The 15,684-nt window shown below is 37.6% G+C and overlaps 1 protein-coding gene across 2 annotated transcripts in view; it reads right to left on the reverse strand.

Annotated features, from left to right (window-relative positions):
* The window catches only part of RFC1 (replication factor C subunit 1), a 46,148-nt gene that overhangs the window by 24,587 nt on the left and 5,877 nt on the right, over positions 1-15,684 (reverse strand). For both annotated transcript variants that reach the window (XM_088131169.1, XM_088131168.1), the window contains exons 2-6: positions 14,980-15,105; positions 13,383-13,458; positions 12,016-12,132; positions 2,107-2,339; positions 1,749-1,823 (exon numbers count right to left, since the gene is read on the reverse strand). In XM_088131169.1, coding sequence (XP_087987295.1) covers positions 1,749-1,823; positions 2,107-2,339; positions 12,016-12,132; positions 13,383-13,458; positions 14,980-15,105 — 627 coding nt within the window. The remainder of the gene's footprint in view (positions 1-1,748; positions 1,824-2,106; positions 2,340-12,015; positions 12,133-13,382; positions 13,459-14,979; positions 15,106-15,684) is intronic.

The following is a 15,684-nucleotide window of genomic DNA, read 5'->3' on the forward strand; positions in this document are numbered from 1 at the left end:
AGGCCAAATGCATCCATGGTGGGACAGAGGAAGATGCACACTCTTGCACTCTTATACAGATGTGTGTGGCCAGATCAAATACGTCTGTCAATTTGATTTGCAAGGGAAGTTATCTTTAGACAGTGTACCTTTCACATCATTTTAAGTGACTAATTCTGTGCTAGTTTTGAATTACTATTTACGATATGGCTCTGTCTTTATTGTATCTTATTTTTGAAATGACAACCAGCTGGAGCTTCTACCAAGCTGGCAGAATAAATATTTAACAAGCAGTAAAAGTGAAGCAGCATGAAAGAGAAAGTCAAAGAGCCAGATACATGTCCATGATAATCACAACATTTATTTTCACTCATTATCAAGTCTACTCCTTATAGGTGACATTCAGAATTTGTCTTCAAAGCGTCAGGGTTTTCTTGTAAGGCTATAAAATTCTTGACTGAACAGTTTCAGAGATACCTAGTTCCACCACAACAGTTCTGACTAGTGCAGCAAAGCCACAAAACTGATATAAGTTATGGCAACAGTCAAGTCAATTAGAAAGCCTTCGACAATACATCAATTAGTTAGCACAATATTTTGCCATGATCTCAGCTCTGTGAAGTCGAGTACCGCAGGGCATGGTTAAGGAAGCAAGAATCACACAGACGCAGTTTTAATTCAAGAGAAAGTACAGAATCCTTGAATCTGTAATCAGAATCTCCATTCCTCATTTATTAGTGAGTTTGTTATGGCAGAATCTCCTAGAACTATTTGAATCTCTTCTCCCTGTTTTGTTTTGTTTTTGCAGCCTGGATCAAGCTACCTTCTTTACTCCCACCTGTTGACTGTTTGAACGTAACAACCGTTGCTTTCTCTGCTTCCTCACAATATCTCACACACTTGCAGGAACATACAGGTAGTCCTCACTTAACAACCGTTATGATGGTCTTGGGAAAAGTGCTTTATGTCCCCCGCAGTCACGTGACCACGATTTGCAACCTTTTTTACAACAGTCATTAAGCAAATCACCACAGTTGTTAAGCGAATCATATGGTCATTAAGCGAATTCCGGCAAAAAATGTCCATTTGGGAAGCTGGATTCGCTTAACAACCATGTAATTCGCTTAACAACCACGGTGATTCACTTAACAACTGTTGTAAAAAAAAGTCATAAAATCAGCTCCGATTTGCTTAACGACCAAATCGCTTAGCAACCTAAATGCCAGTCCCTATTGTGGTTGGATAGCAAGGACTACCTGTATCTAGAAAGGAATGCTATTGGTGGATGCTGTTCCTGGAGACTTTTATTAATTCTTAAATTCTTTAACCTATTTCATTGGACTGAGGGGCCATTTAAGCAAGTATGGAAGTGCTACAGAGGGAGGAAGGGAAAATCAAAATGTTCCTGTTTTTCCCTCATACTCACATTTATTCTGCCAGAAGCTGCACTGGACCTCAGTTCTATCCATAAATGGAAGATCCCTTCTACTAACAGAAGCCCAGCTTGAATGCTAGTCAAATAAACCCAAAGTAGGAGTTTTAATAAATAGTTTCACTGATCCATAAAATTAAGATGTGAGTACACTGAGGATACTATAAGTCGCTCTTGAAAAATATGCTTCTAGGAAGAATTATGCAAACGTGGAGAATGAAGGAGGGAGAATGGCATACAAATGGGGGAAAAGCTAAATAAATGGGGAAAAAAGATTGAATAGGAATCCTGTATTAAACAGGAAAGTATGTAAGACTAGAGAATTATACCATGTTACCTCTGTATTCTCTTCGAGCTGTAGTTGTTTGGCAATAGCCTCATCATTGATGGTGGAGTCTCTGCTTTGCGAAGGCTGCATCACATAGAAAGAAGAACGACAATGAGCTTGCTCTGATGCTCATATTTACATTCTACCTGTAACCCAGTTAAGGCAATAATAATTTAAGGTTTATTTGTGGTCTTCTGTTCTCTACTAGACACATGCTCAGAGTGTCGCTCTCATTTCCTAAGAACCAAGGCCTAACTAAACAGGACCACAGAACATTATAGTCTCTATTCTGTTTATAACCATATATGAAGTAGGAGAATTTCTGGCTCTTAAGTAGGAGAAGAAGTAACATTCTTGCATTACTCACTTCTTTTCGTTTGCTTGATACCAGCTTCTTATCTGACCGTTGAACACTACTAGTCCCAAAGTAATCAATTACAGATGTTGGTGTCAGTTTCATGGGAGATAAGGGTTTACTTTTTACTTTCGGTTTGGAATCTGTCTGGGATATTCCTGTTGTTCCTTGATTAATCTTCACCGATGTTATATACTGTCCAGCTTTCTGGGTGGCTTTCTTGTGCACAAAGTCCTCATCTTCATCTGAGTGCCATAAACAAAATGAAGGGACATTTAATTATTCCCCAATACTAAGACCTCAAGTAAGGTAATCCTAAAACTGTATTTTCTGTTTCTATGTTTGCAACATTTTTAAAAAATAGCAAGTGAAAGCAACTGATCAGGTCATACATTTCACAGAGAAGTCTCAATCTAGTTCATACTTTCCTGAGTATAGATCCCTCTGCTAAAGGAAAAAATCATTTCTATTTGTTCAAATAGATTCTGCTTTTAAAGGCTGATTTTGGGGGAGGGAGGAGACTCGGGGGCAAAATGCTCCTTCACAAAATGTTTGATATTTAGCAGCTGACTATAAGAAGAATTCCTAGCAATGCAAACTGCAAAAGCCATCCTGTATGGAGTTTAATTTGAGACACAGGATTAAACATTAAATATTCAGGATTCAGTATTTATGCCTCCACGGAGAGAAGTAAACAACCATCAATGACATCTCTAACAGCAAACGTTTACCAAAAACAAATTTTCAAAACTGGCAGTCAGTGTTCTTGGCAGAATCGTTTTTGTTCTGAAAATGAGTATTTTCAGTTCCAACTTGAAATATTACAATGCCTTTGTTCAGTCATTGCCCTACAGTCAATGATATATGAAGAGGATTTTACACTTTCCTACAGCGATGTTAAAATTGCATGCAATTCTAGCGTGTGTAATTCAAGTAACATGGTTATAGCTCTCTTAAGGGAAATGTCAAACTCTAGGCTATAATAAAAACATAAAATTGATCCATTGAATCTATTTAGACATTAGTCCCATTTTTCACTCTAGAGAAATTTAAACAAATATGAATAGGCCTTCAAATCATTGCAACAGCAATCTTAACCACTGCCTCCTGCTATCTTTACATTATATTTTTAAAATATTACTTGCTAGCACTGTGATTAAGCCCTTTTGGCAACTTTCATCAGAATAGACAGTATAACCTTTGTGCTTTTTTTTTTTTTAACATTAAGTTTCTCAGAAGAGCTAAAATGTAAACAACACATTTTCTAAAGATTTGGAGCTGGTATTACAGTTGAGATGGGGTAGAAATGCTTCCAAGAATTAATTCTCTCACACACACACACACACACACACACACACACACACACACAGCCTTTCTTCATTGCAACATCATCAATTAAAGCATTAACTTTTGCGTACCACTTTCCAAAATACTTAGCTAATTCTGAACAGTTTATGCATACAAGGATCAATTTATTAAGTTCCAAATATCTGATGATCATTGTGCAAGCCTAATTTACTGGAATAAATTTATTTATTGCAAGGGAATTTATTGAGATATTGTTATAGGAGTTGCATACCTTGTAAGTTAAGAATAGAAACAGCCCTAGGAAACTCTTTAAGAACAACAAAAATCACTCCCTATGATAATGCACTGTTCTATATTCTTTATTTTGCTGTCCCTGAAAGGGATAAAAGGCAATTCTCAAGACAATAAAAATAACTGAATGACTGAAAGGAAATGAGAACCTACAGACAAGAATATTGGTCTACACACATCTCTCATTCACTCATTCTTTCTTTTCCTTTTCTAGCTTATCCTATTAAGCCCACCTATTTGCAATGTAAATGTATTTGGCAGCAACTAAGAGATTCTGGTTGATCTTGAAAAAGCTAAGCATGGTCAAATCCGAGCTCCAGAAAAGTCCAGGATTACAGGTTAGTCAGTGATGTTGAAAAGGGGGCATATATACATTGTATGTGAATTGTATAGAATTACAGACTTGGTGGCCACCATTTAGACCACTGAGTCCAACCTGTTACTCAACAGAGGATCTCAAATTAAAGCATTCCAGATCCATAGCTGCCCAGCCTCCAGTTGAGCACATGTACTGAAGGGGAGTCCACTCTCTCTCTGAGCCACTGGTGCCACAGTCAAATGAATCTTGCTGTTAATAAGGTTTTTTTTCTAATGTTCAATTGGAATCTGCCTTCCAGTAACTTAAATCCATTTTCGTGAAGGGTTTTTTTTTTTATTCAGAATGTTCTGTTTGCAGATACAAGTGTAACTTGCTCAACCACCTGGGATATGTTAACTGCATAAAAGTAAAATGCAAGCTAACTATGGCGTCATTCTCAGCAAATGCAAGTATGTCTTGAACAAATACAAATATGTTCTAAATATGTCCTAAAATGAACATGTGTTTCACTTCTATTTATTTACAACCCAAATCAAAGACATGCCTTATTCGTGCAAGCAATCAGCCTGAGTGAAACAGAGCAATTGTTTAGATTCATAACCAATAGTTGTATTGCTGAATTGCTACAGCTTACTACATTATTCATTTCCAAAATGTTTGGATCAAAATGTGGTAATAAAACACTGTTATTACTTGGGCAGAGAATGATGGATACCCAAAAACCACAGGAAAAAAATCCCTTCCCTTGTTTTGTTTAACCAGAGACTGGACTGCCAAGATGCTTTATTTTGGATTCCTAATTTGAAGCACTGGCCTTAAAACCCTCAGTGGTCAATTCCAACTCTAGAGTACTATGAAATATTGGGTATATCTTTTATAGTATTGTTTTAATTTCAAATTCCTATATTTCTCTAGGGATAAGTTTCATTCATTTTTTTTCCATGATGATCCCTGTTTGTATTCCTCAAAACAGTTTGAAATCTGCTAAAAGAAAACTCTAGTTATTGGGTGGATTAAAAATATAATGCATAGATTACCAAAGGAAGTTAAAATACATTACAGTACATTGAACAATCAGAGAAAAACTCCTGACACTAGGAGAAAACCCAAAGTTTCTGCTATTAAAATGCACTGGAATACTGGGCAGAGTTCAACACAATATTAACAAGTCATTTTTTACAAATAGCACTCAAGGTCTCATATTACACTAAACAATGGAACAAGGGAGTTACTAAATAGGCTGAGCAACTGGATGTCTCCCAACATTATGCTAATTAACTTGGGACTGGTTAGCAATGAAAATATTTATAAGCCTATTCTCTCTTGGACACTCAACCTAAAAAAGAAAAGAGAATTGTTTGACCAAACACAGTAACGATGGAAAATGTTTTATATGGAGTAAAATGATCAACCAAATGACCTCAACAGCACTGTCTATCTATATTGAGAAATAACTGCAGTTTTATGTATGATCTTCAGCCTCTTTAGAATAGGTTAATGGACAAAAGAACTGCAAAAAGTAAAAACTAATAAGCACAGGAAAGAAAGGAAATATAAAAATTGTGCCTTAAAACAAAAATATTTCAGATGCTATTGGAAGCCAATTAATAACTACATTTAATGTAACAAATCATTCTATGAGCAAACAGTTTGAAGACTGTGGTTTAACAGTTTTTAAGGTTAAAGCTTTTAGGTTTAAGTGGTCAAACTAAGAACTTCCCATCAATCCATTATAGACTTGAAGAACATACACACATACTTACACACAGGGAGAGAACTGTTATCTTTTGAAGTACTGTAAAAGCTTCTGTAAATTCTGTAGCACAGCACTCAGTTCATTTAAATGCAAATTTTAAAGAAAGCTTTAAAAAGCACAGAAAATAGGAGAGAACAGGTTTATGTTTGAATTTGTATGGAACAGCCATGGACCAACATTATCATCAATACCTATTTGAAAGCACTCATTTATTGTTGCTTAGCATACTGTCAAGATCTTAACTTCAGAAAACTATCATGCTATATATTCTTTTGAGCTACCTACCTAATTTATGGAAATTGATGGGTGGAATGGGTGGACAACAGACGTAGATTCTCTGCACCCTTCTTATTGCTAAAGGGTTTGTCCTTCAACATTGGAGAGATAAATTCAGGCCCTAATTACTCAGTGGATTCAAGATCTAAAGTTACTTGTGAGTTATGAACGGGCTGCTTACCAATGGAGATTGAGTATGTATGATTATAATGAAATATAGTAACCTTTTATTGAAACTATTGGGTAAAATTTTAGGTGCATATACACAGGTATGAGAAGACTTTTGTATACATATTTGTTGTTTTGTCTTTTTTTCCCTTTTATCTTTTGTAAATTGGTTAAATCCTCTTTCAAAGCTGTCTAAGCTCATAGACATCTTACATCTTGTGGCAACAAATTTATTTTTCCTGAATCTCCTGCTCACTTCATTCTTTAACACCGAAAAATAGGAGAGGAACTGCTCCATCTAATTTTTCCATCCAGCATGTTATCACCCAATCACATCATAGATTTAAATAGCAGAAAGAACTCTTAGAAGTCATGTTATCCAATGCATTATTTCAGAGCACAGCAAGCAGCTACAGCAATTCTAAAAGTTGGCAGTCTTGACTCCAATTTTTAAAAATCCATCTTAAAATACCCTTCCCACTTATTCATCTTTTCTAAACTAAAATATCCCAATATTTTAGCTTTTATTTTTACAGAGTATCAAAAATTATCATTTATTTCATTTATATCACACTTTTTTTGCACGTCAACAGTACTGTCTCTGAAATGTAGAAGTGGAATGTGTTAGACAAAAAAAGGCAATCAGATTTGACAACAGTTTGAAAACCAAATAATTAGAATTGAATAAAATACTGCTGCTTTAAATATAGTTGCATCTGTGAAATAATGGACCAACTTGATTACCAACTTCAGATATAATGGAGAGTAAGAATCTGTAGCTTCAAGTATCATCTCACTGTAACAAAGACAAGACTTATAATATTCAGCAATAGCGCAGAGTAAGTGACCACCAAAAGTAGTTCAGATATTGGTCCCATACCAAGTCCTGAACTTGTTTAGATTCAGCATTTATGTAAAAGCTATCAACAACACATCTGGAAAACAATGCCTCCAATCAGCCATCATGCCTTCAGTGTAATTAAGTGCTCAGGACAGTAAAATATTCTGCCCTGGAAATAGATTCTTTCACATCAACTAGGGTCTAGATTCAAGGCCAAGACATATCTATTGATTTGTAGCAGGCACACAGCTGAAAATAATGTTGATTGTTTTTCAAAACATTGCTGAGAACCAGTAGACATAATCAACTACATGTTGATGATCAGCCTGCATGTCAAATTAAGTAGTTAACCGACAGGTAATTTTTCTTATCACTAGATAAAAATACTCTTGCTTCACAACTGACCTTGACCAAAGTTTTCTTACATATGTACAAATCCACTTCCAAGAGCTCAAGGCAGCTTACAGTCAGACAAAAGAAATAATAAAGTGGATAAAAACAATACATCAGTAACTTTCCATCTTACCTAGCTAAGATAGGTGGCCCTTTTATCTCATTAAGGTTAAAATACCCTGCAGAACAGTAAGTTCTTCAGTGTCTTCTTAAAGGCCAAGAGGTTAGGACACTCTTTATCTTGGAATGCAAGGTATTACAAAGCGGGTAGTCAATCACTGAAAAGGCACTTGAGAAACCAAGAGGTTTGCTGAGATTTGCAAGGGAAGAGAAGCCACCTGAAGGCAATCTCACCCAGCATCGTTGCCATCTCAGATTGCCATTTCAGCAAGGAATGCAACAGAGCTGCCTGCAAGATTGCTGCAAAATTCCCCACACACCCCTTGAAAGCACAAAGGGGCCATGAGACTCCCTGGAGAATCATCATAGCCTATCTACAACCCTTCTAGAGGCAAAGCAAGCTAATGAAACCTACATGTGCAGGATTCAGATCTCCCAGGGCAAGACCATGGTCTCCACAGAAACAATGAATGCCCAAACCCATCCCTGTCACTAGGGAATGGGGATTAAAATACCACAGGACCAAAAGGAAATGGAGGACTCCACTACAATGCAGCAATTAAGATTCAACAGCTCAGGCAGGGCTGGGCAACAGGGCAGTCAATGTAACAACAGCAATCCCACCTTATCTCTAAGGCTCAGTGTAGCAAATACCCACCCACCTGTGAGTCAGTGCTTCTGGTCACTTTAAGAGTCTCAGGAACAATCATCCCCCCACCTCCTCTCCAAACATGGCACTAAGGGTGCTGTAACCTCCCATTTAGATTACTGCAACATGATCTACATGGGGCTGCCCTTGAGAACATTTGGAAGTTTCAACTGGTGCAAAATGTGGCTGTGCAGGTAGTAAATGGTGCTGGATATATGACACATGTAACACCACTACTATGGGAGCTGCACTGATTATCAGTACAATTCAAGGTGCTGGTTGTCACCTTTAAAGTCCTGCATAACTTGGGACAGGGTTACCTAAGGGACTGTGTTCTACTAATAGTTTCTGCCTGCCCAATTTGGTCTAGTAGATTGGGGATGCTGCGGATCCCGTCAGCCAAGGAATGTCAGCTGGTGGGGACTAAAGACATGCCTTCTCAGCAGCAGCCCCTGCCTTATGGAACACTCTTTCCTTGGAGCTCAGGATGGCCCCAACCATGCTAAACTTTCGTAAGGCTTTAAAAACCTGGTTACGTGCCCGAGGCTGGGGTCCCGAAAGTGTTAAGGGCCCCATTACCTGGGTGCACTGTTGATTTTTATGTAATGTTTATGATAACTGTCAGCTCCCTATATGCATACTTTGTAATTGTTTTAATGGTTTTAATTATTGAAATTGTTCGCCACCCAGAGTCACTTGGATTGAGATCGGTGGCTATAGAAATTGCATAAATAAATAAATAAATACCCAGGAACCTGGTGGACACAGTTAAAATCTTGCAGTCTTAAAAGGTTTTGAAACTGGCACAAGTTTCTAGATATCCAGGTCAGGGGAAAGAACAAAAAGGTCTTAGAAATTCTAAGAATGTTATAAGCTATCTTTGTTTAACAGGCCATAATAACTAGCTTCACACAACACTCTTAAGCCAGAGCCAAACCAATCACATTACAGGTCAGTAATATATGCTCAAAAATGAACTCTACTGACTCAGTGGAACTTATTCCCAAACCTGCAACTATTCAGATAGGGCAAAAGTAAACTGACATCTATACTTTTATCTTATTCCTGTACTGTAATCTGCAAAAGAGCTATATCCAATATATTGACTCATTTCTTCTTTGACTTTAGACTACGATCAACATACAGTCAGGTCCAGAAATATTGTGACATCGACACAATTCTAACATCTTTGGCTCTATACACCACCACAATGGATTTGGAATGAAACAAACACAATGTGCCTTAACTGCAGACTGTCAGCTTTAATTTGAGGGTATGTACATCCAACTCAGGTGAACGGTGTAGGAATTACAACAGTTTGCATATGTGCCTCCCACTTGTTAAGGGACCAAAAGTAATGGGACAATTGGCTTCTCAGCTGTTCCATGGCCAGGTGTGTGATATTCCCTCAGTACCCCAATTACAATGTGCAGATAAAAGGCCCAGAGTTCATTTCAAGTGTGCTATTTGCATTTGGAATCTGTTGCTGTCAACTCTCAAGATGAGATCCAAAGAGCTGTCACTATCAGTGAAGCAAGCCATCATGAGGCTGAAGAAACAAAACAAACCCATCAGAGAGATAGCAAGAACATTAGGCGTGGCCAAAACAACTGTTTGGAACATTCTCAAAAAGAAGGAACGCACCTGTGAGCTCAGCAACACCAAAAGACCCGGGAGACAACGGAAAACAACTGTGGTGGATGACCGAAGAATCCTTTCCCTAGTGAAGAAAACACCCTTCACAACAGTTGGCCAGATCAAGAACACTCTCCAGGAGGTAGATGTGTGTGTGTCAAAGTCAACAATCAAAAGAAGACTTCACCAGAGTGAATACAGAGGGTTCACCACAAGATGTAAACCATTAGTGAGCCTCAAAAACAGGAAGGCCAGATTAAAGGTTGCCAAACGACATCTAAAAAAGCCTTCACAGTTCTGGAACAACATCCTATGGACAGATGAGACCAAGATCAACTTGTACCAGAGTGATGGGAAGAGAAGAGTATGGAGAAGGAAAGGAACTGCTCATGATCCTAAGCATACCACCTCATCAGTGAAGCATGGTGGTGGTAGTGTCATGGCGTGGGCATGTATGGCTGCCAATGGAACTGGTTCTCTTGTATTTATTGATGATGTGACTGCTGACAAAAGCAGCAGGATGAATTCTGCAGTGTTTCGGGCAATATTATCTGCTCACATTCAGCCAAATGCTGCAGAACTCATTGGACGGCGCTTCACAGTACAGATGGACAATGACCCAAAGCATACTGCAAAAGCAACCAAAGAGTTTTTGAAGGGACAGAAGTGGAATGTTATGCAATGGCCAAGTCAATCACCTGACCTGAATCCCATTGAACATGCATTTCACTTGCTGAAGACAAAACTGAAGGGAAAATGCCCCAAGACCAAGCAGGAACTGAAGACAGTTGCAGTAGAGGCCTGGCAGAGCATCACCAGGGATGAAACCCAGCGTCTGGTGATGTCTATGCGTTCCAGGCTTCAGGCTGTGCTTGACTGCAACGGATTTGCAACCAAGTATTAAAAAGGGAAAGTTTGATTTATGATTATTATTCTGTCCCATTACTTTTGGTCCCTTAACAAGTGGGAGGCACATATGCAAACTCTTGTAATTCCTACACCGTTCACCTGAGTTGGATGTACATACCCTCAAATTAAAGCTGACAGTCTGCAGTTAAAGCACATTGTGTTTGTTTCATTCCAAATCCATTGTGGTGGTGTATAGAACCAAAGATGGTAGAATTGTGTCGATGTCCCAATATTTCTGGACCTGACTATATTAACACCAGAAAGACCTTTGTCTGATCTAAGTTCTTCCCTAGATTATCTATTTTCCACATATAACATGCTTTCAATCTTTTATTTTTCATTAATCTTTCCATGGGTGATTATACCCAATTTAAATAGTCAAACAGCACACAAACAAGTAACAAACAATTGCATTCCCACAAACATACACCAAAAAAAAGAGACAGAAAATATATGAGATCATGAGAAAATATAAAAACTTTTATAAGTACAGGTAGTCCTCACTTACCAACTGCAATTGGGATTGGCAACTCCATCACTAAGCGACACGGTCATAAAGTGAAATGTTACATCACCGCGCCGTCTTACAATGTCAGTTCCAGCTGCAGATGTTAAGCAAATCACCTGCGGTCATTAAGTACAATGTTATGTGACCATGACATGCAACTTCCTGCTGCCTTCCCCATTGACTTTGCTTGTCGGAAGCTGGCTGTGAAGGTTGCAAATGGTGATCACATGACCACAGGACGCTGCAACCCTCATAAATGTGCGTTGTTTGCCAAGTGCCTGAATCATGATCATGTGACTGTGGGGACGCTGCAATAGCAGCAACTTCGAGGACTGTTCATAAATCTCCTTTTTCAGCAATGTTGTAACTTTGAACGGTTGCTGAATGAGCAGTTGGTAAGTAAGGACCACCTGTAAACTATCCATAGTATCAGATGAATTAAAACCATGGCAATCTTCAGGACAGCAATTTTTGTTTTACACTGTTACATATGTTCTAGAAGTTAAAAAAAAAATTATAAAAACAATTTCATATTCAATAGTCACATATAAGCAGGGTAATAAATAAGCCAAACTTAGATCATATATTAATCAAATGTAAACCCATTTCTGCACAAAGTTTGTAAGATGTCACAAACTTAATTTCCTCATAGTTTTACAATATGACCTTAATTTAAACAAACTAAAATATATATTTCCAGTAGAACATAAATCTCACATACTAGTATATCTTATGCTGAATCTTTTACCTGTTTCTGAAACGTAAACAACAGGATCCTTCTTTAAAAGCTTGTCAGCTTTTGAAGACAACTTTCTCTCTGGTGGCTTCTTAGATTTCTTTATTAACGGTACCTCCTCTTCAGAATCTGAATTAAACCAAATAGCACCATTATTCTTTTCTGTATCAATCCACAAGTAAAAATACTCTGAGAGAAACCTTTCTACAGTCACTTTTGACTTAGACAGTCTTTGTTCATAGTACCTCCTAGCACAGATTAGGAGGATGCAAATCTTAACAATCTTCAAAATAATTATGACTAGCCAAATGGAATAAAAAACCAAAATGAAATCAAATTACTGGGAGTTTTTAAAATCAATCTCCACAAGCAGATTCAGGGGAGAGGAATCTTCAAAAAACACCTTCTCCTGTGCCACTGACAACAGCCTCCACTAGATTAAAATTCTTCTGTCTACAGAGAAGCACCAGTATAATCTAACTCATTTATGTGGAGACTCCAATACCCTTAAAGAGTGACAATATATTCACAAGGGCTCCAAACAGAAATACTGGATACCATAAATTACTTCACTTGGTGTGATGTTTAAAGATGCTATTTAAAACGTTCCAATCTTTCTATATTATGGCTCCAGGAGAATTAAGATTCAACTGATTTTTGTAATCCAACCCATTTATGGAATTTTCTAATGCTGTATTATGGAACTATAGATGCACTGAAGAAGGGACAGGCAACTTGGTGCTTTCTAAGTATTTTGGATGTCAATTTCCATAACCCTCCATACTCAACAGTGAAGAATTATGGGAATTGGCCTACATATTAGAGTACAAAGATCACACAGATGGACAAGATCTTAGCAATTATTTATGTCTTAGTCCACAGAAGGTCCCTAAATCAAACCCTAGAATCACTGCAGGTACAAGAGATTAGAAAACTTTCAGAGTCCTTGAACCAAAGTTGCCAGTTAAACAGATGACAGTGAACTGACTGGGAACAAGTCCAACATAAAAAAGCACTGATATTAATGTAATGTTCCATCCTGATGCCCTCCAGATATTTTCTACAGTATTTCCCATCATCTCTGGCCATGGAGATGGAAGCTGTAGTTCAAACCATCTGAAGGGCACTGCATTGCAGAAGACTAATAAAGAATACCATTAAATACAATTTTTATCCAGTTAATTTCATGTGAGATGAGTAGTTTCATTGTGAATCCAGGGATGTCTTAATTCTAGATACACATTTTATATAATTAATGAGTGAAAATTATTGGAAAAACCTATCAAGGTTTTCCAGTTGTTTCTCCAAAAAAAACTCTAGCAAACAGAAGTCATTTTAGAGATGAAAAATATAATTGGAACATTAGTTATAAGTTTTACCTGAATCATAGATTATCCTCTTTTTCTTGTTCACCTGTTTTTGCTTGAAATCATCTTCATGAGATGAATTTTTCACCTAAGTACAATGGCTCATTAATTATTCATCAAAACAATTATTTCAATTTTAACTCATTTATACAGTGCTACATGAATCAACAAACCTACCTTATACAGGATCCATTTTCATTACAGGCGATCACCCCAAACTAAGTATTCATAACAACAGGTTCAGCTTTGCCATTTGGGGAAGTCTTGGCCTGGTTGTTCTTGAAATCCTCCCTAAACACCAAGTGAACCCACCCCACCTCACCCATTCCAGTGCCTACAATTCTGTCCTTCACTAGCTCACAAGTCAGTTGGCTCATTCCAGCATATTTGTAATGGTGCGGGGAATACCCACCCTTCCTTTCAAAGAGCATTCACAAGCACACAGCTCAGAAGGTTGTTGAGAGATGCTCAGAGAGAGCTCATGGATAAATAAAAAGGAGGCTGGTTGCTACAGGAGTCACTGCAAAACAGGGTGTGGACTCAGGCAAACCATCAGCTCCCACAGATCTTCTATGTTGTATGGTAAATATGCAATCGCATGCTTCTCTGTCTCCCCTGGTCTCACTGAATGTTCTGCTATGTATGTATGTATGTATTTGATTTATATAGCCACCCATCTCACATAGTGACTTTGCGTGGCTTACAGCAAGTAAAAATAATACAAAATATAATGTGAAGTGCAGCAACATATGAAGCATCCAAGAAACGAATCTAACAATGTCGCACATCATGTACTCCCACTAAGACTCCAACCCCCCCATGTCAGGAACACAACCATGTCTTCAAGGCCTTCTGAAAGGCCAGTAGGGTTGGAGCCAATCTTATTTCAGGGGAAATGGGGGCAGCAACTGAAAAAACCCATTTTCTCCATCCCACCAGATGACATTCTTGTCTGTGGGACTCATGGAACCCACACTAGATATTGGTCTGTTGCTATCTGCCTGTCAGCAAGCTGAATACATCAACTCTTCTCCCATACTCTTTTACAGCTAAAATAAGTACAAATGAACCTCATACTTAAAATTTTAAATCACATATCTTTCCTTGTTCTATAACATCCTTGCTAGGTAATACACGGGCTCTACTATAGGAAGTATTACCATATGAAAAAAGCCCTTTCTTTCAGCATAAGAAATTGTCTCTCACAGCTCAGAAGGCAAAAAAAGGAACAAGGATGACAGGGGTGAAGCAAATCTGCTTGTCCTAACACGTTATTTCACTGGGGAACCAGAATGTATGAACAAGACACGAGACTGACTGAGAAAGGGAAAAGATGAGGAGGAGGAGGAGGCAAAGTCTCTGCCTCTTCTGCTTTAGGTGCACGGTGTGACCCTATTCAAGAAGCAATTTCTCAAATTCAGAGGGCACACAGGATTAGGATGATAGTTCTGAAAACCTAGAACACTTTCTCTGGAGTATAAAATGATTCAGCCAATCATCATGGAAAGTCCTATCAAATTAAAAACACCAGGAAAGGATATTGAGACAAAAACATCACAAAACCATGATCAAACTCCAAAGTATTTTAAACTAAACATTATATACTCACCTTGATTTCCTTCCGTGTCGATGTTCCCCCTGAATTTCTCTCTTTATTCTGGGGTTGTTCCTTTTTTGCAATGCCACATTCAGGTTTCTTTCCTGGAGCTACAACTCCAAAGAATTTACGGATATCCTGGTAAAAGAGTAAATAAAGTAACACAAAATTTGACCTTTCCTTCTGCAAAATTTCAGGACATACATTTGGAATACAATTCCTAATGCAAAGCGTAAAAGTCTGATGTTTAAAAACTATACTGAATTTTATTTTTCAAAGCAACTTACTGAGAACACTATAATTTGCTAGCAAATTTAAACAATCTAAAGCTCCACTATATACTGCAAATCAATCAATCTCTCTTAGAAATACTGACTGCAACTTAACAAGTACTTAGGATATTTTTTTAGCCCCTTGCTCTAAACAAGTTAACTGAAAAATAATTATGAAAGCCATTTATGTCCAAATGTATAGGTGCAATTTCAACAGATATAACTCAATCGTCAAACTTTCATTAAGTCTTCGGGATAAGATTGTTACTAAAACCAGTTTTGGATCAAGATCAACATACATCTTAAGTGGGATTTAAATGTTAATTCCGTTTAGATATTTTACACAAATACATAAGTTAATGAGATTTTTTTTTTTTTAATGGCAGGCTAAAGTCCCTAGATTATCTCTGGCTAAACTGTGTTTACATTATGAGGATGGTGGCTT

The sequence above is a fragment of the Python bivittatus genome, unplaced genomic scaffold (assembly GCF_059951505.1).
Source record: "Python bivittatus isolate LINGU-HERP-01145 unplaced genomic scaffold, Pbiv_v1 ctg000970_np1212, whole genome shotgun sequence".
Taxonomy (NCBI): Eukaryota; Metazoa; Chordata; class Lepidosauria; order Squamata; family Pythonidae; genus Python; species Python bivittatus.